Here is a 22,788-nt window from a genome sequence, read left to right as displayed (position 1 = left end):
ACGTGAAAATTATTTACAGCCAAAACAGACTTAGACAGAGAGGATATAAAGCCATGGTGAAACAATTGGAGTTGAAAGCTGGTTTATAAGAAAGTGGTAAAACACTTGTACAAAAGCAGGAGCACAGTTTGTCTGTCAGTGATTGAAGGTACATGAGCCTACTTGGGAGTGGCATCTTCAATAGCAGCAGTGTGGCAATCACATTGAAAGTTTAGTTTGCTCAGCTGTTTGACAATAATTTTGTGGGATTAGAAACATAGCTCAGCACATAAAGGCATTTGCTTCTAAGCCTTACAAATTGATCACAATCCCTGAGACACCTAATATTGGAGAAGATAATCAACTCTGGCATGAGGTCCCCTGACCTGCATAGGAAAGCAAGCAACATGTGTGTGTCTACATGCATGTCACAAAACATCTGTGTGCCTATACGAATACATGCAAGTAAAAGTTTTATTTTTTTTTTTACTCTATGATTCAAATATCAATCATGTCATGTCACTTAACAGTGTTAAGTTTTTAAAAGGAGCTGATTTAAATAAGAAAAAAAGATGGTTGGTCTAGGCTCCATATCCTCATTTATGAGGTGTTCTCAATAGTGTCACCCACATAGGTTCCAGGAAGTTTCTACTGCACTAAGTTTCCAAACCATCCCCTAAGTTACACATACTCTATTCACTTCTCCCTGAACTCTCTGCTGCTGACCCTTCCTCTCCTTTCTGATCCCTCTTGTTTCCATACTCATAGACCCCAAGCCTACCCACAAAATCTATGATATTTCTGCTCGTCATTGATATCCTGAGTCCAATCTAGAGCCCTCGTTGATACTTAACTTCTCTGTGTCTACTGATTACAGTGTGATTATCCTCTACTTAACAGCCAATATCCATTTTTTAATTTTTAAAAGATTTATTTTTTATTTAATGAATATTAGTAATCTGCATGACAGTAGAGGGCTTCAGATCACATTATAGATAGTTGTGAGCCACCATGTGGTTGCTGGGAATTGACCTCATATCTCTAGAAGAGCAGCCAGTGCTCTTAATGGCTGAACCATCTCTCCAGCCCCATATTCACATTATATTGTCAAATCATTGCCAGTTGTTACATCACTCATCCATAAAACTCCATTCAGCAAAACCAAACTCTCTACGCATTGCCATAGCTATCCAGTTTCCTCTCCTCCAAGTCTAGGTGCCATTCTCCTTTCTGCCTATATGAACCTAACTGCTAGTTACCTCACAGAACAGTGATCATGCAGCACGTTATTTTGTGTCTGGTTTATTTCACTTAGCATGGTGTTCTCAATGTTTACCCATGTTGTAGCAATGTCCAAGTTTTCTTCTTTTAAAAGTCTTAATAGTTTCCACTGTGTTTACATGACAAATTCTCTTTGCCCATTCATTTACCAATGGCCTCTCTCATTGGAATGACAAAATACTTGTAGAAGCAGAAACTTAAGATCCCTCATACTCATTAGCATTATTGCATTATTGACTCATCCTTGTGCCAGGAAACAGATGATAAAGAAAATGGCTACATTCACAATTCTTTATGGCATTTTCAGCCACAAAGAAGAATTAGATCATCTCATTTGTAGGAAAACAAATGGAACATGAGACCATCAGGTTGAGCAAAATAAACCAAACTGTGGAGACATTACCACATAGTTTCTTTCATACACAGACTCTAGGGGAAGAACATTTATGTGTAGATAGAGAAACTACTGGAGAAGGAATAAACATTAAAGAATGGGTAACAAGAAAGTAAATAGCTCAAAGTACCTTATAAAGGTGCATGTAAGTGTCAAAAAAAACTGATTACTTACACAAAATCCATAAGTATATAAAAATTCCATGTGCACAATTTAATGGATAAGGAAAAAAATTAAAAATTCTTAGAAACTCCTGTATGCTAATTAATCATATTATTTTCTTTTTTCTTATGCTATTTTCTTCCATTATCTCAGAAGGCAAAAAATATGATTCCCAAATGAGGTAAAATTTTCAGAATTTATGTTGAAAATTAACACACATAGATAACATTTTTAATTATTTTGTTGGTTTAAATTTGCCAGTCCAATAAACCAAGATTTTTAAAATTTATTTATTCGTAATTTTATAAGCATTGTAAAAGAATACGCATACAAACACACACACAATGTAACACACAAAAGACTATATAACATAAGCAACGACAGCCATCAATGTGCTATAAAATGAAGAAACGAAAGCTGTTATAATAGTGGCCCTGACTTCAGTAGGATATGGTGTTGTAATATTCTTTTGCCCAAGTGTTATTCAAAGCTTTCGTTCCATCAGAGCAGCTCTGAGTTGCTGAACAACAGTGATATGGGGAAGAGAGAGTCTACCCATAAATCTATTATATTTCTGCTTCTTACAGATATCCTGAGTCTAGTGTAGACTTATCTTCTCTGGGTCTACTGATTATAGTGTGATTATACTCTACTTAACAATAAATATTCATTTTAACTGATTGTATATCATGTTTGTCTTTCTGGAACTGAATTGCCTCACTTGGGCTGATTTTTTTCCCCTAGTCCCTTCTATTTGACTGCAAATTTTTATTTTTTTTATTATTGCAATTTATTCCCTTTGTACACCAGCTGTAGCCCTCTCCCTCATCGCCTCTCAATTCCACCTTCCCTCTCTTTTCTCCTCCCATAACCCTCCCCCAGTGCTCTGACAGGGGAGGTCCTTCCTCCCTTTCCATCTGATCCTAGCCTATCAGGTCTCATCAGAAATGACTGCATTGTCTTCTTCTGTCACCTTGTACAGCTGCACTCCCCAGAGAGGTGGTGATCAAAAAGCCAGCCACTGAATTCATGTCTGAGATAGCCCTTACCCTCCTTACTAGGGAACACATTTGGAGGCTAAGCTGCGATGAGCTACATCAGAACAATGGTTCCAGTTTGTCTCCATCCTTGGTTCTTGGTTGGAAAATTGGTCTTTGCAAAGACCCCCGTTGCCTGCAAATTTTATGAAGTCTATTTTTTTCCCTAAAGCAGAATAATTCTTCGTTGTGAAAATATACCAAATTTCCTTCATCCATTCTTTGGTTGAAATACATCTAGATTGTTTCCAGCTTCTGGCTATTAATAAAGCCACTATAAATATAGATGAATAAATGCCCTTAAGGTAGAATGGAATGTTCTTTGTGTATATGCACAAAAACAGTATACTTGTGACTTTAGGAAATTTGACTCTGAGTTTGCTGGGGAACCTCCATATTGATTTCTATGCCTTCTTTAATTGAACAAGGCTCTCAGGTTGGGACTGGGACATCTAACTTCATAACCTTTGAACCATACCTGTCCTGCCTGCAACATGTACTGGGACAATGGTGGCCCACCAATGGCTGGTCTAAATTGAGGCCCAAACCATGAGAAGGAGCCCATGCCCAACACTAACCCGAGAGCAAGAAGCTAGAAACTGGATAACCTAGAGACCTAGGGTAGAAATAAAAATGATTGGGCAAAAAACAAAAAGAAAAAATGTCAATAAAATTATTCCTTGAAATATTTTGCTGTACTCAGAGATGGGAGCCTAGCCCAATTTTCGTCACAGTGGTTTCCTCCTGCCACCGATGGGTGAAGATACAGAGAACAACAACAAATACTATGCAGAGCTCAAGGAGATCTGCAGAAGAGGGGGAGTAAGGATTTTAGGAGCCAGAGGGGTTGAGGATATCAAGAAAACACAGCCCACAGAATCAACTAAGCAGGGCTCATACAAGCTCACAGAGACTGAAGAGGCAATCACAGATCAGGTAAGGATCTAAGCTAGCTCCAGTGTTTTGTGGTTGTTTGTTTAGCTTAGAGCTTTTGTTCAGCTGATAACAGTAGAAGTGGGGATGTCTCTGATTCTTTGGCCTGCTCTCAGACCCCTTTCTTCCTATTTGGTTGACTCTTCCAAACTTGATATGATGGTTGTATTATATCTTGTCTTATTGCATCTTGTTATGCTCTTCATGGTTGATATCCCTGTGAGGTCTGCTTCTTCATAAAGGAGAACAGATGAACAGTGGATCCGAAGTTTGGGGACAACTGTGAGGAGTAGAGGGAAAGGGACCCAATGGTCAGGATGTATCATATAAAAGAAGAATAGAAAGAGAGAGAGAGAGAGAAAAGTATATTGAACAATTTATAAAATAAGGTAGCAGGTAGAATCATAATTGTATTTTACCAAAAATAAAATGTTTGAGAATTTAGTGGGGAAATTGGTGGAGAAACACATTCTATAAAGACTATTTTCTGTGGCCATATTTAATGTATTTCATATAACATCTTTTAAGAATTTTCTTATTATTTAAATAAAATGTTATTATAAAAACCAGAAAAAAAAATTAGTCCTATTAAGCAAACTTTTTTTTTTGTATTTTTGATGCGGTTGTAAACTATAATTACAAATACAGTTTTTATTTATATTAAGAAAGTGAATATATCCTCATGGTGGATTATTTTCCTTTGATGAGAATGAAGTGTACCTCCTCATCTTTTTTGATTAATTTTGGTTAAAGTCTATTTTATTAGGTATGAGAATAACTACTCCAGCTTGTTTTCTGAGACCATTTACTTGAAAAACATTTTCCAGACCATTCCTATAAGGTATTGTCTGTCTTTGTTGCATATATGTGTTTCTTGGATCCAGCAGAATGTTGGATTTTGTGTCCTCAACCATTCTGTTAGTCTTTGTCTTTTTATTGTAGAGTTGTGTCTATTGATGTTGGTAGATAATAGTGACCAATGGATGTTAGTTTCTTTTATTGTTGAGTTGGTGGTGATACTGTGTTTGTGTGCTTATTTTCTGGTTTTTTTTTGTTGTTGTTGTTGTTGTGAAATTATCTTTATCCAGTGTTTTCTTAGGTGTAGTTGGTTTTGTTAGATTGGAGTTTTCCTTATAGTATTTTCTGTAGTCCTGAGATATATAGATATTGCTGTATAGATATTGTTTAAGTTTAGATTTGTCATGAAATTTTTGTTTTTCCCATCTATGTAGATTGAAGTTTTTCTGGGTATAGTAGTCTGGCTTGATATGTGTTCTCTTAGATTCTACATGACATCTGCCTAAGACATTCTGATTTTCATAGTTCTGTTGAGAAGTCTGGTGTAATTTTGATATGTCTACCTTTTTACATTACTTGGCCTTTTTCCTCTTTTGCTTTTAATATTTTTTCTTTGTTCTATAGATTTAGTGTTTTGACTATTATGTGACATGAGGAGTTTCTTTTCTTGTCTAGTCTATTTGGTGTTCTGCAGGCCTCTTGTATGTTTAAGGGTATCTCTTTCCTTAATCTGGGAGAATTTTCTTCCTCAACCAAATGGACCTAAAAGAAATCTACAAGACTTTTCACCCAAACTCAAAATAGTATACTTTCTTTTTAGCACCCTATGGAACCTTCTACAAAATGGATCATGTTGTCAGACACAAAGCAAGCCTCAACAGATACAAGAAGATTGAAATAATCCCTTTCATCCTATCAGACCACCATAGCCTAAAACAAGACCTCAACAACAACAAAAATAAGAAAAAGCCAACACATGTTTAGAAAATAAACAATTCTCTACTCAACAACAGATAAATCAGGGAAGAAATAAACAATGAAATTAGAGACTTCCTAAAATTCAATGAAAAGGAAGACACAACTTGTCCAAACTTATGAAACACAATGAAAACAGTACTAAGAGGAAAAGTTCATAGCAGTAAGAGCCTTCAGGAAGAAATTTGAGACATCTCATATGAGTAACTTAAAGGCACACCTGGAAGCCCTGGGGGCAGGGAAAAGAAGCAGAAACACCCAAGAGGAGTAGATAGTTGGAAATTATCAAACTCAAGACTGAAATCAATAAATAAGAAACAAAATGATTCAAAGAATCAATGAAACTGAGAACTGGTTCTTTGAGAAAATCAACAAGATAGACAAACCCTCAGCCAAACTAACTAAAACCCCTGCTCGGAGATAGCCCATGGCAGCTCAGAATCCAAGTGGGTTCTCTAGTAAGGGGAACAGGAACTGTCTCTGACATGAACTCAGAGACTGGCTTTTTTTTTTTACCTCCCCCACCACCCTGAGGGAGAAGCAGCCTTGTTAGGCCACAAAGGAGGACATTGCAGCCAGTCCTGATGAGACCTGATAAACTAGGGTCAGATGGAAGGGGAGGAGGACCTTCCCTTTCAGTGGACTTAGGGAAGGGCAGGGAGGAGATGAGGGAGGGAGGGTGGGATTGGGAGGCAGTGAGGAAGGGGACTACAGCTGGGATACAAAGTAGATAAAACCAATATAAAAGTAGATGTAACCAATATAAAAAATAAAAATTGAATTTAAGAAAAAGGACAGAGAAAATGTCCAAATCAGCAAAATCAGAAACAAAAAGTTGTAATAAAAATAGAGATAGAGGAAATTCAAAGAATCATTAAGTCTTATTTCAAAAGCCTTTATGCTACAAAATTCGAAAATCTAAATGAAATGGACAATTTTCTTGATAGATTACACTTACCAAAGCTAAACCAAAATTAGGTAAATAGATTAAATAGTCCTATATATCCCAAGGAAATAGAAGCAGCCATCAAAAGTTTGCCTGCCAAAAGAAGCCCATGGGCTGATGGTTTCTGCTCAGAATTCTCCCAGACCTTTGAAGAAGAGCTAATGCCAATATTTTTTGAAGTATTCCACAAAATAGAAACAGAAGGAACATTGCCAAACTCATTCTATGAAGCCACAGTCACCTTTGCACCTAAACCACACAAAGACATAACCAAAAAAAAAAGCACTTCAGACCTATCTCTTATGAACATTGATGCAAAAATACTCAATGAAATACAAACTAATTGCAAGATCACATAAAAGATAGCCAGAAGCTGGAACCAGCCCAGATGCCCCTCAACTGAAGAATGGATGCAGAAACTGTGGTACATCTATACAATGGAGTATTACTCAGCAATGAAAAATAAGGAAATCATGAAATTTGCAGGTAAATGGTGGGACCTGGAAAGGATCATCCTGAGTGAGTTGTCCCAGAAGCAAAAAGACACACACGGTATATACTCACTCATATAAACATACAACATAGGATAAACCCACTAAAATCTGTACATCTAAACAAACTAAGCAAAAGAGAGGACCCTAAGTAAAATGTTCAATCACCATCCTGAAAGGCAAAGAGGGTGGACATCAGAAAAAGACGAAAACAGGAAACAATCTAGGAACCTTCTACAGAGGGCCTCTGAAAGCCAGAAGAAGAAAACAGGAAACAACCTAGGAGCCTGCCACAGAGGGCCTCTGAAAACTTCTGCCCTGCAGACTGTCAAAGCAGTTGCTGAGCCTGATGGCCAACTATCGGGCAGAGTGAATGGAATTTTATGTAAGAAGTGGGAAATAGTAAGAGCTGGAGAGGACAGGAACTCCACAAGGAGAGCGAAGGAACAAGATAATTTGAACACAGGGAACTTCCCAGAGACTCATACTCCAACCAAGGACTATTCATGGAGATAACCTAGAACCCTGACAATGCAGCCACTTCTAATGAGAACTGATAGACTAAGATCAGAAAGAAGGAGAGGAGGACCTCTTCTATCAGTAGACTTGGGGATGGGCATGCATGCAGAAAGGGGGGGAGGGTGGGACCTGGAGGGGAGGAGGGAGGGGCTTATGGGGGGAAACAAAGTGAATAAAGTGTAATTAATAAAAGTTAAATAAAAAATTTGAAAAAAGGATATCATCCACCATGAGCAAGTAGGCTTCATCTCAGTATGCAGGGGCCATAATCAAAATACAAAGTGAATAAATTTTAATAGATAATAAATTTAAAAATAAAGTCAAAAAAGTGAAACTCAATAAAAAATATCCATCAAATGTGCATTAATGTAATAGTTATGGCCCACTCTTATATGAGAACAGCAAAGAAAAATTACCAACTTAAAGGAATTTCCTGAAAATAAACACAGCAACAGTTGGTCATGAATTTTCCCAACAGTGGTTTCACAGGAAAGCTATTTATGAACAGGTGGATTCTCAAACCAATAATATATTTCTATGATTTCACCAGAAATCAAGTGAAACATGTAAATGAGCTTGATTTTGTTCTTTATTTATGGACTGAACTAGCAGAGGGTGTAAAGTATAAATTTTTCCTTCTGCACATGCCCAGGGAGATCTTAAAATTTCTGAAAGTGTGTTTGACACAGTTTAGAGTTTAGATCATATCTATGTATGACTATGATGCCAAGAATTTATCCATATCTTAAGGGTGTGACCCACATGGCCCCTGCTGACTGCTGCAGACAAATATTTAAGTGATGTAAAAATTTTAGTATCATGAATTTGCAGAGTTCTAACCTGTATATACAGAACATAGAAATCTCCTTTTGTAGATTGCTACTGAACTGAACTGCTACATAACTGATGGTTACATTACAATGTGTCAGTGAAGAAATAGTAACTATTTAATTGACAAAGAGCAGACCACAGTCATATTAGTAAGAATGTATAATTAGAAGTCAGAACCAAATCACAGGATGGTTACCATAAAAGAGGCTTTAGATGATCAAAGTATTTAAAAATCAAGGTGGAATGTGGAAAAAAAAAGTATGTGTACAAAGCTAAATGACATGATATTGGTTTGAGGTCACTCAAGTGCTAAGATGTTAATGTATACCATGAATATATCTCTACTAGGAATTTGAAAAAGAATGAGTTATATACATTTATAGAGGGTTGCTTCCGTGTGAAGTATAGGCAAATTCATGTTATTGTAAGTAATTGGAGATGTTAGGATAGCAATCTTAGGCGTATTCTTGGGATTCTAAAAGATTTGGTCAATAAACAACCTGTATGCACCAGATTCCTCTAGTACATTTCACAGCCCTTTAATCTAGGTACAGTGAAGATTGAGAGTAGCAGAAACTAACAGAATGCAGCCCTTTCAGATGCAACAATGTACCTAGGTATCCCCTGAAATGATTTCATCTAGAAGGACAGTACAATGCAACATACCAAGATGTGACAAATAAGGTTCAATCAGAAAGATGGCACATTATAGGTAACTAGAGTAGTTTTTCCTGTCCATTCTCACATGCTCAACATGCTCTCTTAATAGTTGATAAGCACTGAGGCCACTCATATCACATGTGAATAGTGATGCTTTCACTTCTTCCTTTCCAGTTTGTATCCCTTTGATCTTTAGTTGTCTTATTGCATTAGCTAAGACTTCAAGTACTGTGTTGAAGAGATATGGAGAGAGTGGCCAGCCTTAACTTATCCCTGATTTCAGTGGAAATGATTCAAGTTTCTCTCTGTTTAGTTTGATGTTGGCTACAGGCTTTCTGTATGTTGCCTTTGCTATGTGCCTTGTATCCCTTATCTCTCCAAGACTTTAAACAGTTAAAGGCATTAGATTTTGTCAAATGCATTTTTTAACATCTAAGGAGATGATGTTTTCTTTTTTACCTTTCAGTTTGTTTATATGGTGGATTACATTGATGGATTCCATATATTGAACCACTTCTACATGTTTTGAATGAAACCCACTTGGTCATGGCGGATGGTATTTTGCCATGTTCTTGGATTCGGTTTGCAAGTATTTTATTGAGTATTTTTGCCTCAGTGGTCATAAGGGAAATTGTTATAAAACCCTTTCTTTGTTATGTCTTTTTGTGGTTTAGGTATCAAGGTGATTGTGGCATCATAACATGAGTTTGGTAATGCTCCTTCTGTTTCCATTTTATGGAATAGTTTCAAAAGTATTGATATTAGCTCTTCTTTGAAGGTCTGGTAAAATTCTGCTCCAGAACCATTTAGCCCTGGGATATTTATTTATTTATTTATTTAGTTATTTATTGTTGATGCCTGATTCTATTTCCTTATGTCTGTTGTTATGTTCCCCTTTTCTTTTTTGATTTTGTTGACTTGGATAGTGTCTCTCTGCATTTTAGTTAGTTTGGATAAGGGTTTGTCTATCTTGTTGATTTTTTCAAAGACTACATCTGATAAACACTTTCAGCAAAGTGGCTGGATACAAAATTAACTCAAAAAAAAAATCAACAGCCCTCCTGTATACATGTGATAAATGGGCTGAGAAAGAAATTAGGGAAACAACACTCTTCACTATAGACACCAAAATCATATCATGTAACTCTAACTAGGCAAGTGGAATATGTGTATGAATAAACACCTCAAGTCTGTGAAGAAAGAAATTGAAAAAAAAATATCAGTAGATGGAAAGATCTCCCATACTCATGGATCAGCAGGATTAACATAGTAAAAATGGCTATCATAGCAAAAGCAATTTACAGATTCAGTGAAATTCTCATCAAAATATCAACACAGTTCTTTACAGACCTTGAAATAATAATTCTCAACTTCATATGGAATAGCAAACAAGCGAACAACAAAAAACAGAATAGTTGAAACAATACTATAAAATAAAGATTTTTCCAGAGATATATCCACTCCTGATTTCCAGCTGTACTATAGAGCAACAGTAATTAAAACAAAACAAAACAAAACAAAACAAAAACTGTATGGGACTTGCGTAGAAAGAGACTGGTAGATCAATGGAATTGAATAGAAGACCCAGAAGTAAATCCACACACCTATGAATACTTGCTTTTTGACAAAGAAGCCAAAATCATATAACGGAAAAAAAGACAGCCTCTTCAACTAATGGTAGTGGTTTAACTGGATGTCTACATGAAAAAATGCAAATAGATCCATATTTATCACCTTGCACAAAATTAAACTCTGAGTGCATTAAATACATCAACGTTAAAGCAGACACACTATTTCTATTAGAAAAAAAGGTGAGAAAGAACCTTGAACTCATTGGCTCAGGAGACAGTTTCCTGAACAGATCACCAACATCTCAGGCTCTAAGATCAACAATTAATAATTGGGACCTCATGAAACCAAAAAGCTTCTGTAATACATAGGACACTGTCAATAGAACAAAATTGCAGCCTATGGACTAGAAAAAGATATTTGCAACCCTACATCTGGCAGAAGGTTAATATCCAAAATATATACAGAAATCAAGAAATTAGACACAAACAAATCAAGTAATCCAATTTAAAAAATGAGATACAGAGCTAAACAGGTAATTCTCAACAGAGGAGTATTATGTGGCTGAGAACCACTTTTAAAAAGCCCAATGTCCTTAGTAATCAGGGAAATGCAAATCAAAATTATTCTGAGATTCAATATAATAACCTCCATAATGACTAAGAAAAAAAAAAACAACTCAGTGACAGCACATTCTGGTAAGGATGTGGAGCAAGGGGAACACTCCTCCACTGATGGTGGGACTGCAAACTTGCACATACTTTGGGAATCATTCTGGTGCTTTCTCAGAAAACTGGGAAGAGCTCTACCTCAAGATCCCACTTGAACATATACCCAAAAGATACTGCACCATTCAACAAAGACATTTTTACTCAACTATGTTCATAGTGGCTTTATTCATAATAGCCAGAAACTGAAAACAACCAAGATGTCTCCCGATCAATAAATGAATAAAGAAATATATGGTAAATCTGCACTAGGAAAGAAATACTCAGCTGTTAAAAACAAGGATATCAAGAAATTTACACACATATGGATGGAACTAGAAAAGATCATCCAGAGTGAGGAAACCCCTACCCACAAAGACATGTGTGGTATAGAGGCACTCATAAACTGATGGTAGCCATACAATACAGGATAAACATACTGCAATCCACAGACTGATAGAAACTAAGAAGGAATATCCTAGGAAGTATGCTTACCCTCATTCAGATGGGCAAATAGATTAGACAGAGGAAGCAGCTGAAGAGAGGGAACAAGACTGGAGCCTACCATAGATATTCTCTGAAAGACTCAATCCAGTAGGAGATTGAAGCAGACGGTTTAGAGTCACAGTCAAACTACAAGCACAGAGCAGGAGGACTTGTGAAACAGTATGGGAACTGAAGGACCCAGAGGAAACAGGAACTCCACATGAAGACTGACAGAGACAACAAATCTGGGCCCAGGGTCCCTGTGGAAACTGATGCACCATCCAAGGCCTATAAATTGAGAGGATCAAACCCTGGCTCAGATGTAGCCAACATGAATGAAATCAGGGTCTATCTCTGAAAAGGACTCTGGTGCATGCGCCTGGATCTCTTCCCCATGAGGGGTGACATTGCCAGGCCACTGAGGAAGAGGTTGTGGGTAGTCATGAAGATTCTTGAGAGTCTGTGAACAGTTGGTAAGGGAGGAAGGGTCCAGCTTTCTGAAAATTAGAAGGGGAATAGGAAGGAAGAAAGAGAGGGTAGTACTGAGAGGAGAAGATGGAGGTGGTTATGATCAGAATATAAAGTAAATAAAGTGAAAAATACTTGATAAGACTTTATGTTTCTTCATACTCTGTAATCCATATTAAAATTTTATTTGTATTTTTACAGATTCTCAATATCAATAACATTTTGCATTATGTCAAAGCTGTCCATCTTTTCTAATTGTTCCATGAAATTGAACTATGCTCTAAATGTCTTACTTATTTGGTAAATCATATTGAAAAGCAATAAACACAGTAGTGAAAATAAAATTATACAAGGGACTCATCAGGCATGAAAAGAGAAAGGCCAGATATTTATAAGTTAATTGAAATCCCAGTGTCCAAGATCAGTTTCTTCTCTATAATTTTTTCATAGGAAGCACATAATCCCAACAATTTATACATGCTGTGACCATTGTTCATAATTGGAAAGCAGAACTAAATGGTTATACCAATTGCTGAAGTGTTAAATATTTAGGACAAGCAACACGAAAATATTGGGTTTCTACTGTTAGAGAATCTACTACAGCGTGAAATGTGTTTCATGATTCCATCAGTCAATACATAAAAGATTTCAGGTTAATTGCATAAAATAGTTAAAATTTGGTGATACGATAAGGCCATCAGCATGCCTGGCAAAGTGTGACAAGTGGAGAAATCCATGGAACAGCAGCTACCATTGCAACCAACAATTATCTTATTTGCTTTAAGTCTCAAGAAACAATCAATATGTTATTATAAGTTGTGCAAATAAGGTGTCTACAAATATTATGATCTTCATCTAAAAGTAGGCTTTTGATAAATGCACATGATGTGCTTGCCAAAGTGCCTTATAAGCATTTGTGTTTAGACCTGTTGATTACTAGAACTGTTCCTCCTAGTCTAATGGGGTAATATTTTAAGGTGCTGATGGTTGTTGAAAGAGATTTGGGATTATTAAAAACAGTCTAGAATCACTGACTATTGTAGAGATAGAGAGGGTCACTGCCCATATTGTTATTGAATACATTTTTTATAACCAGAATATTCAAGGGACTATGGCAGAAGATAAAACAGACCTAAGATATTAAACTAAGGTTAAGTACTGGGAATGAGTTTTTTCCTCCTGTTGACCTGAAAATGAGTAATCAATGAAGAGAGATGGCCTTGCTGATTTGAAGAATGGCTTGAATTCTATAGATTATATGGAGGAAATGCAGTGTGACACATTATTGAGACATAACTGTGGCAAATGTAAAGAGGATGTTAATAAATCCTGAGGGAAGAACGTCACTGATCTATAGACACTGATTCAATCTGCCCCCCGCCCAGCTCTGCTTGGCCTTGGGTGCAGTCTGGTAGTACATATAGGAGGAGGAAAGTTGAATGAACACAGCATTCAGGTGAGCAGCTTTCCTGTAGTGGAGAAGAAACTGCGGTGGATCTTCTCAGAGATGCAGGTGACATTGAATCTCCCAGGCTCCGGTAAGTTGCAATTCATTCATGTACCTGTACCTGCATACATGTTCAAAATGTGTTTGGAGTGTATATTTTCACTGGTGCCATCTGTTCTGCATCCTTAAAGAACTGATATTTGATCATGTTCTCTCTATAGAAGAGGTAACACACATCTGAAAGAACTTTCTATATTATATTTGCTCAATTAATTTTGAGTTCAGTGGTTTTCCAAAGGATTTCTCTCCATGTGCTGTAGACACATGACATTTCTCAGAGTTATTTTACATAGTCTTCATCAACAGGAGAGGAATAAGTGGGCAATGTTCCTGGTATGTAAGGAGCACCATTTCTATGACCCTGTAAACTTCAAAGCTCATGTTCCAGAAAAGAGAAAGAATACAAATTAAAATGGCCAATTTACATTATTGAGAAATTAAACTTTAGTGAGAACACATAGATTAAATGAATGGTCCAATTGCTTCAAGCACAGATATAGGAAGTTATAGTTTATTTGTCTGTCAAGGGTGAATATCTGCTCACCTAAATCCACACAAATAAACTATCAAATCTCTAAGTCTTATGTGATATATACAAGGAAAATCAATTAGTTAGAATAATAATGTATTTAAGAAAATGAAAGATAACTACAAATTCTTGAGAACTTCAAATAGGTGCAGATAATGACTTGAAGTCTCTGGCTCATGATTAGTCAAAGCTCCATGTGATTGCAAACTGGAGAAACTGTTTTGGAACTAATGCAAACTGTGACAAGTCTCTTGCATTTCAAGTTCTATACTAAAGAACTGTAACCGTTTCTCTGTATTTTCCCAGTAATAAAAAACGAATGATATATTAAGTGATATCACATTCAATCACACGGTGTAATACCCTCAGAGCAGACAGCATTCCAAGATAGTTCAACTGTTGTAACTTTGTGTGAATAGATCATCTGAGTTTGTTTCTCTGACAGCAGGGATGTACCTGTTGCTACTGGTGTCAACTGTGCTCCTTTGGGAGAATGTAGCCTCCAACCCAACTGGCCTTGTTTCCATTGAAGACCTGTATCACCGTGTGGTTGAACAGTCCCATAACACATATATCGTGGCTGCAGATATATACCGTGAATTTGTAAGTAACGTCCTTCTAGATTCTTATCTGAAAGGGCCTTCAGATAGCTAAACAGTAATTCAGTTTAGAATATATTGTGTATCCAAGTCCAAATAATTTCACTTTCATAGGTAATAGAAAGAATCATGTAAAAAATGTGGAATGGGAAAAATTTGAAGTTCTATAAATATCTCAAAAATTGTAAAGAAGTAAATGATATTTTCAGGTTTTCCATAATAACTCAGGGTAACCACTTGTTTTCAACTTTGTCACTGGAAAGTTTATTTCCTGGTCATGGGTTCTGTCTTCACAGGCATTCCTCATTTGTTTATCTAAAGATAATCATTGCACGAGCATTACAGTGAAGTTAGCTACATGGAAGAATAAAAAGAAAAGAAAAACCATATTAACAGCCAAAACCAAAATAAAACAGTGTCTTATAAGATCACAAATGTTATAAGTTGTGGCTTATCAGTTTCAGGAAAGAGGGTTTTAGTGCAATTGAAGGGTTAATTTATGCTTTCTCTCTTCTTCAAGGTTGTAAATGTTCAGGATCTGACAGTGAGGAAATAACAAAGAAAGTTTCCATTGAAAGTTGTACATATGGATTACATTTCTCTGTATTTCTAGGGAATATATATTCTCAATGTTATTTTTCTTCACTATTTTTTCTTATATCCCTTATTTTTCTCTCCTTTCAGGAGCACAACATATCTAAGACTTCTTTAACATTTGTAAATTCTCTGAGAGTTAGAATTAAGTAATTTGTGTTTTTGTAATAAATAATTAATCTTAGTACATTCTTCATACTACAAATATAGAAACAATAAATATTTTTGTGAATTCCTGTTCCACTCATTGTTGAATATTTCCTAGTAGTAAGGTGCCTCATAGTAAATGATTAATTGTTGACTGTGTCAACATTAGTAAATCCTACCTTTATCACAATCTTTGAGTGGTACAGACACTTGATATTTGAAAGCAAAGATATAAAGGGGTAATTTCTCTTTTAAAAAATCATATCAGCTTGTACCAGTGAAAAATGAGATATTTATAAACTCGATAAATAATAATAATTCTGTGACACTAAGCAAATATCCTATGAAATGGGTACTTGAAAACATAGTAATTATGAGTTTGGGGGCATTTTTGTGCTTTCTTTTCAAACAATTACATTAGCATGCACAACAAAATAAAAAATGTAACAGTAAAGAGGGGGAGGGATTAGGGAGACACTATTATGGATTGCAGATGTAAAGCAAAGAAAAGGTTAGCAGCTCTTGTTTCCATCATTCACTGTTTCAAAATTTCTGTAGCCCTTAAATAATAAACAGTAAGGGTTTATCAAATGCAATCATCTTATGCTTGTTTATCTTTCTATTCAGGTCTGAAAGCCCAAATGAATTAAAACTTTTACTTTCCTCCAGGACTTGAACTTTGCCAAGAGGAGTTGGTTAAGAGACAGGATCCCTCCCATGTGCCACACTTCTTCCATCCATACTCCAGAGGACCGAAAGCAAGTCCACGAAACCACAGTAGGTTTCTTCCCTATTGGTTACCAAGCAAGTGATGCTATTCATGGGCTAGTGGGGCTGTATGTGTTTACTAGGCCCATAAGAGGTGTGGTAATTTCAGATTCAAAGAACTTGCAGCCTGTTGGAGAACAATCATACAGTTGATAACTTTAGCGCTAAGTCAAATGCCTGCCAATTCACATTTGCCCTTGGGTGTAATTGTCCATATAGAAGACGATTTTCCCCAACACCTTACTTAGCCCTGGGATGTTTTCATTTCAACTGGACAGTCAGTGCTGAAAATATTCATACACATATAGAGTAAATGCACATCCAGTTGTGTTAGTAGAATAACATTAGATGATCTTCCTCTGGCAGTATTTTACTAAACTAGGCAGTGTCTTATTTCTTCCTAAGTGTCTAAAATCTTTAGGACTTACTTATGTTCCTTAATTATTTGTACAGTCCTCTATTAGGGTCTGCATTCTCCTATATCTTAAAATAAATTAAGCATTATAAGATTATAATGCTGAATTATAATCTTTATAAGCATTATAAAATTCAGCTCCTCTGTAGACTACATCATGTTGGTCAGGATGACTTTGGTTTTGATGAGGTTATCATGACTCTGAGCAATATCAAATGTATATCTACCGTCATGATATCTTCCCTTTGACTACCTGTCATGATCATCCAGTGCTCTTAGCAAAATGTTGGCCATCAGCATGTGGCTCTCCATTTCATTAATTTAAACATTATTTGAAATCATTTTTGTGTTTTTATAATCTATTTATTTTATTTTTTATTTTTACTAAGTACAGTTTAATCACTTTGTATCCCCCTGTAGTCTCCTCCTTCCTCCCCTCCCAAACCTACCTTCCTCCCCCTTCTCTACCCATGTCCCTCCCCTAGTCCACTGATATGGGACGTCCTCCTCCCTTTCTTTCTGATTTTAGTCTATCAGGTCTCATCAGCAATGGCTGTATTGTCTTTCTCTGTGGCCTGGTAAGGCTGCTTCTCCCTCATGGTGAGGTGATCAAAGAGCAGGCCAATCAGTTCATGTCAGAGACAGTCCCTGTTCCCATTACTATGGAAGTCAATTGAAGACTGAGCTGCCATGGGCTACATCTGTGCAGGGGTTGTAGGTTATCTCCATGCATGGTCCTAGGTTAGAGTATTAGTCTCAGAAAAGGCCCCAGTGCCCAGATTTATCTATTGTTTTTGGTTCTGTTGCTCTCCTTGTGGTGTTCCTGTCCTCTCCAGGTCTTACTATTCCCCACTTCTTTCATAAGATTCCCTTTACTCTGCCCAAAGTTTGGCTATAAGTCTCAGCATCTGCTTTAATACCCTGCAGGGTAGAGCCTTTCAGATGCTCTCTGTGGTAGGCTCCTGTCTCATTCCCTGTTTTCTGTCTCTTCTGATGTCCATCCTCTTTGCCTTTCTGAATGGGCATTGAGCATCGTAGCCAGAGTCCTCCTTCTTGATTAGTTTCTTCAGATGTATCCACTTATGAAATTCTTATTGGATGTAGCTCTAGGCTTGATTTTCATAGGTTCCTCAAGGATGTCAGAGTAAACATCTAACTAAAAACTGTATTTGGTGTGACTCTGGCATTAAGATAACCCTTATGAGGGCAATACTTCATTCTCATTTCTACTGATGACTGGAATTAAAATTATCGTCTGTACTAGTTTTGTTCTGCACATATCAATAAAGACACAGTACCTCTATAGCCAAAGGGTGGTTATCATGCATATGGATGAAAAGTAACATTTTAAAAACATTTTTCTTCAATGCATCTGTTTTACTATTCTATCACCATGTCTCACATAATTTTATGAAAGACCAATTTATTTCACTAGTGTAGAAATTATTTTATCCATTTGTTCCTGGCAGTGTTGGCTTCTATGTGTTGAGAGTCAAGTCTCTTGACACCTAACAAGCCCTTTAAACCTTGTTTTCTCAGTGGCTGGGGATTAAACTAAGTGGTAGAGCGCTTGCCTAGCAAATGCAAGGCTCTGGGTTCCATCCTCAGCTCTGAAAAAACAAAAAAACAAAACAAACAAACAACACCTTGTTTTCTCACTGTCAGGACAACTAATGAAAAAGAACAGGTTTACTTAGGACAAATGGTAGGATATGGAAAAAGACAAAAATCTTCATTTTGCAAGAATTATTAAGATATAATAAGTTTTGTTTGGCAAAATGTAATGGAGGAGGTGAATCTTTACATTGAAACAATAATTATACAACATGAAATTATTAATATATTTTAAGAATAATGAAAAGATACTGTAGTTTGCCTCCTTTCTAAAAAAATCACAGGTGTCTGGCTATACAGCCCTATATCACTTAGTTTAAGACAATGTCCAATGATGTTTTCCTAGACTGTAGACCTTCTGAAAGCAATCCTGAATGTTACATATGCCTGGGAAGAACCGGTGAAACACCTGCTGCCTGCAGTGACTGCTCTTCCAGGAGTTTCTGAGAATATGATGAAAAGAGCCATCGATGTGAAGGGCAAAATTCATATTCTTGCAGAGGGAATTGAGACCATACTCAACAGGGTAAGCTGTCTCTACAAATGTTTTGGTTGATCCTATGCATGCAATTAGTCAATGTGAAATAAAATAAGAATGCTGAGACACCAAAATCCAGGATTATTTAATGAGAAACCCACAGAACTGTGATCTCCATGGAAAATAGCTATGCCTCACAGTAATTTGGACAGTAGCTTTCCTGGATGGGATGAACAATCTTGACTAATTCAGAATGTTTTATGGCAACCAGTGCTAGGATTGTCTGTACCTTAATATGTTAGGTGAAATATACTTCTCTTGTGAAAGGATTAGATAAATTCCATAATTATAGAACAGATCTACTTGAAAAGAAGAAAAGAATCAGGACATTCTACCAGATCTAGTGTGGTATGAAGGACTCATTAGGGGACATGATGAAAATATGTAAAACTCCACAACATGAAAGACTTCATATAGCCTTCTATTGTCTTTAGTCAGTTCCAATATATACCCAAATAGCACCTTGCTTATATAACATCTCTCTACTTGTGTATGGATACACCATCTGAGTTCAGTGGCAAATCAGAAAATATGTATGCCTGCCTAAAATTTATATTTTTGTGGCTAAGGTCTTTTAAGTGAATTTCAGGGTTTCTCACTATTTTTTTTCAAACTTCATTAAAAATTAATAATATAATGCTCTAGAAGCTATCTCATGTGTGTAAGTGTCCTTTTGGGCATGTGTGCAGACCCAAATCCAGTTCAAAAACTTGTGTCAAAAAAACGATGTGATACTTTCTCTTTGAAACCTTCAGACCAGGAATCAGACTTAAAGATATCTGCAATGAGTTCCAGAAAAAAGTAAGAGCATCTCTCTCAAAAATTAAGGTTGAAGTCACTAGTGGAACTTTGACCCAAAGTGAATACTTACATCCAAATCATGTCCATTTAAAACTACATAAAAATTCAATTGAGTACACACACACACACATACACACAAAGAGAGAGAGAAAGACAGATATACAGACAGAGAAAGAGATGCAGAAAGGAGAAGCAATCTGTACTGAACCTGTGGAGATGTCTTATGTATGTAAGTGCATCTCTTGTATGTGTGAGGAACCCAAGTCCACTTTCAAAATTTGTGTCAAAAAATGATGTGGTTATAATCTTTGTAAAACTAGCAGTAGAAAAGCAAACAAGAAGATCCACTGTGAGTTCCAGGTAGAAGTAAGAGAAGCTATACCAAAAAAATCAAGAGAGAAGTCATTGGAGGGACTTTACTCAAAGTTGGCTTCTGAAATCAATAATCATGTCATAAATACACACACATATACATCCATGTACTTATACAAACTTACAAACCTGCGCTGATACAGAAAGTGTTCAGGAAATCCTGCTGGTAATAATGCCAATGCTGTCTATTTGATGTTTAGACTGAGACTGAGCCTGGATTTGATGGAAATGATTACCCTGCCTGGACTGGACTGGAAGACCTGAAATCATCTGATGAAGACACTCGCCTTTTCACCATTTATAACCTGTGCCGCTGCCTGAGGAGGGATACACACAAGGTGGACAGTTACCTCAAGGTCTTGAGGTGCAGAGTTGTCTTTAAGAATGAATGCTTCTAGCTCAGCATTGTTAGGTGTACAGATTTTTTAGATTTATCCTATATCATATGTCTAGTATCCACTTACTAGACACATGTGTCTCTTTCTGGGATACCTCATTCAGGATGATCATTTCTACTCCCGCCATTTGTCTGCAAATTTCATGATTTCCTTGTTTTAAATTGCTGAGTAGCATTTCATTGTGTAAATGTACCACAGTTTCTGTATCCATTCCTCTTTTGAGGGACATCTGGGTTGTTTCCAGGTTCTGGCTATTACAAATAAAGCTGCTACAAACATGGTTGAACAAATGTCCTCGTATACTTGCGTATATTTTGGATATATGCTTAGAAGTGGAATAGCTGGATCTTGAGGAAGCACTGTTCCTACTTGTCTGAGAAAGCGCCAGATAGATTTCAAAAGTGATTGTACAAGTTTACATTCCCACCAGCAATGGAGTAGGGTTCCCCTTTCTCCACATCCTCTCCAGCATATATTGTCACTTGAGTTTTTGATCTTAGACACTCTGAGTGGTTTAAGGTGAAAATCAGGGTCATTTTGATTTGCATCTCCCTGATGACTAAGGATGTTGAACATTTCTTTAAATGTTTCTCTTCCATTCTATATTCTTTTATAGAGAATTCTCTGTTTAGCTCTGTATGCCATTAACATGGGGTAAGATGATCATTCCTCACTCAGAAAGGCAAATGTGACAGATGTTGGAAGAAGGAGAATACAGGAAACAGGACAGGAGCCTACCACAGAGGGCCTCTGAAAGGCTCTACCCAGCATTGTATCAAAGCAGATACTGAGACTCATAAACAAATTTTGGGCCGAGTGCAGGGAATCTTAAGAAAGATGGGGGAGATAGTAAGTCATGGAGAGAACAGGAGCTCTTCAAGGAGAGCAATAGAACAAAAATATCTGGGCTCAGGGGTCTTTTCGGAGTTTGATACTCCAACCAAGGACCATTCATGGATATAACCTAGAACCCCTATTCATATGTAGCCCATGGCAGCTCAGTATCCAAGTGGGCACCCTAGTAAGGGGAACAGGCAGTGTCTCTGTCTTGAACTCAGCAGCTTCCTCTTTGACCACCCCCCTAAGGAGGGGGCAGCCTTACCAGGCCACAGAGGAAGACAATGCAGCCAGTCCTGATGAGACCTATTAAGCCTGGGTTCAGATGGAAGGGAAGAATGTCCTCCCCTTCCAGTGATTTGGAGAGGAGTATGGGAGGAGAGGAAGGAGAGTGGGATTAGGAGTGAATGAAAGGGGGCTACAGCTGGGACACAAAGTGAATAAACTGTAATTAATATTAATATATATCTAAAAGGCTCCATTCCAAAAAATATATATATATATCCAGGTTCAGATGGTTTCAGTGCAGAATTCTACCAGACCTTCAAAGAAGAGCTAACTCCAATTCTTTTCAAACTATTCCACAAAAGGGAAACAGAAGGAACATTACCAAACTCATTCTATGATGCCACAGTCACCTTGATACATAAACCTCACAAGGACCTATCTCTCTTATGAACATTGATGCAAAGTTTTCAATAAAACACTTGAAAACTGAACCCAAGGATAGGTAAAAGTTATCATCCACCATGACCAAATAGGCTTTTTGCCATTTCTGTTATTGTACTTGAAGTCTTAGCTAGAACAATAAGACAACTAAAGGAGACCAAGGGGATAAAATTGGAAAGGAGGAAGTCAAAGTATCTCTACTCACAGATGATATGATAGCATACATGAGTGACCCCAAAATCTTACTAGAGAACTCCTTCAGCTGAAAAACACCTTCAGCACATTGGCTGGATACAAAATTAACTATAAATATCAGTAGCCCTCCTGTATATGAAAGACAAATGGGCTAAGAATGAAAGCAGGGAAACTACACCCTTTACAGTAGCCAATAATAACATAAAGTAGCTTCTTGTGACTATAACCATGCAAGTGAAAGATCAATTTGAAAAAAAATTTAAGTCTCTGGAGAAAGAAATTAAAGAAGATATCAGAAGATGGAAAGTTTTCCTATGCTCATGGATAGGTAGAATTAAAATACTGAAAATGGCCATCCTGTCAAACGCAATCTACAAATTCAATGCAATTCCCATCAAAATACCAACACAATTCTTACAGAACTTGAAAGAACAATTCTCAATTAATATGGAAAAACAAAAACCCAGAATTGCTAAAACAATCCTGTACAACAACAGATCATCTGGGAGTATCTCCATCCCAGATCTCAAGATGTAATACAGAGCAATAGTAATTGAAACTGCATGGTA

The 22,788-nt window shown here is 36.8% G+C and overlaps 1 protein-coding gene across 1 annotated transcript; it reads left to right on the top strand.

Annotated features, from left to right (window-relative positions):
* Positions 1-13,743: 13,743 nt before the first annotated feature.
* Positions 13,744-20,518, top strand: LOC129685542 (prolactin-3D4-like). The gene is made up of 5 exons (XM_055619059.1): positions 13,744-13,774; positions 14,721-14,875; positions 16,282-16,389; positions 18,756-18,935; positions 20,321-20,518. Exons 1-5 carry the CDS (start codon positions 13,744-13,746, stop codon positions 20,516-20,518), a joined length of 672 nt encoding a protein of 223 aa, XP_055475034.1.
* Positions 20,519-22,788: the final 2,270 nt, after the last annotated feature.

Source organism: Psammomys obesus, unplaced genomic scaffold (genome assembly GCF_907164565.1).
Source record: "Psammomys obesus unplaced genomic scaffold, mPsaObe1.curated_primary_1811, whole genome shotgun sequence".
NCBI lineage: Eukaryota > Metazoa > Chordata > Mammalia > Rodentia > Muridae > Psammomys > Psammomys obesus.
Note: the sequence above shows the minus strand (reverse complement) of the source record. Positions and strands in the feature narration are given on the sequence as shown.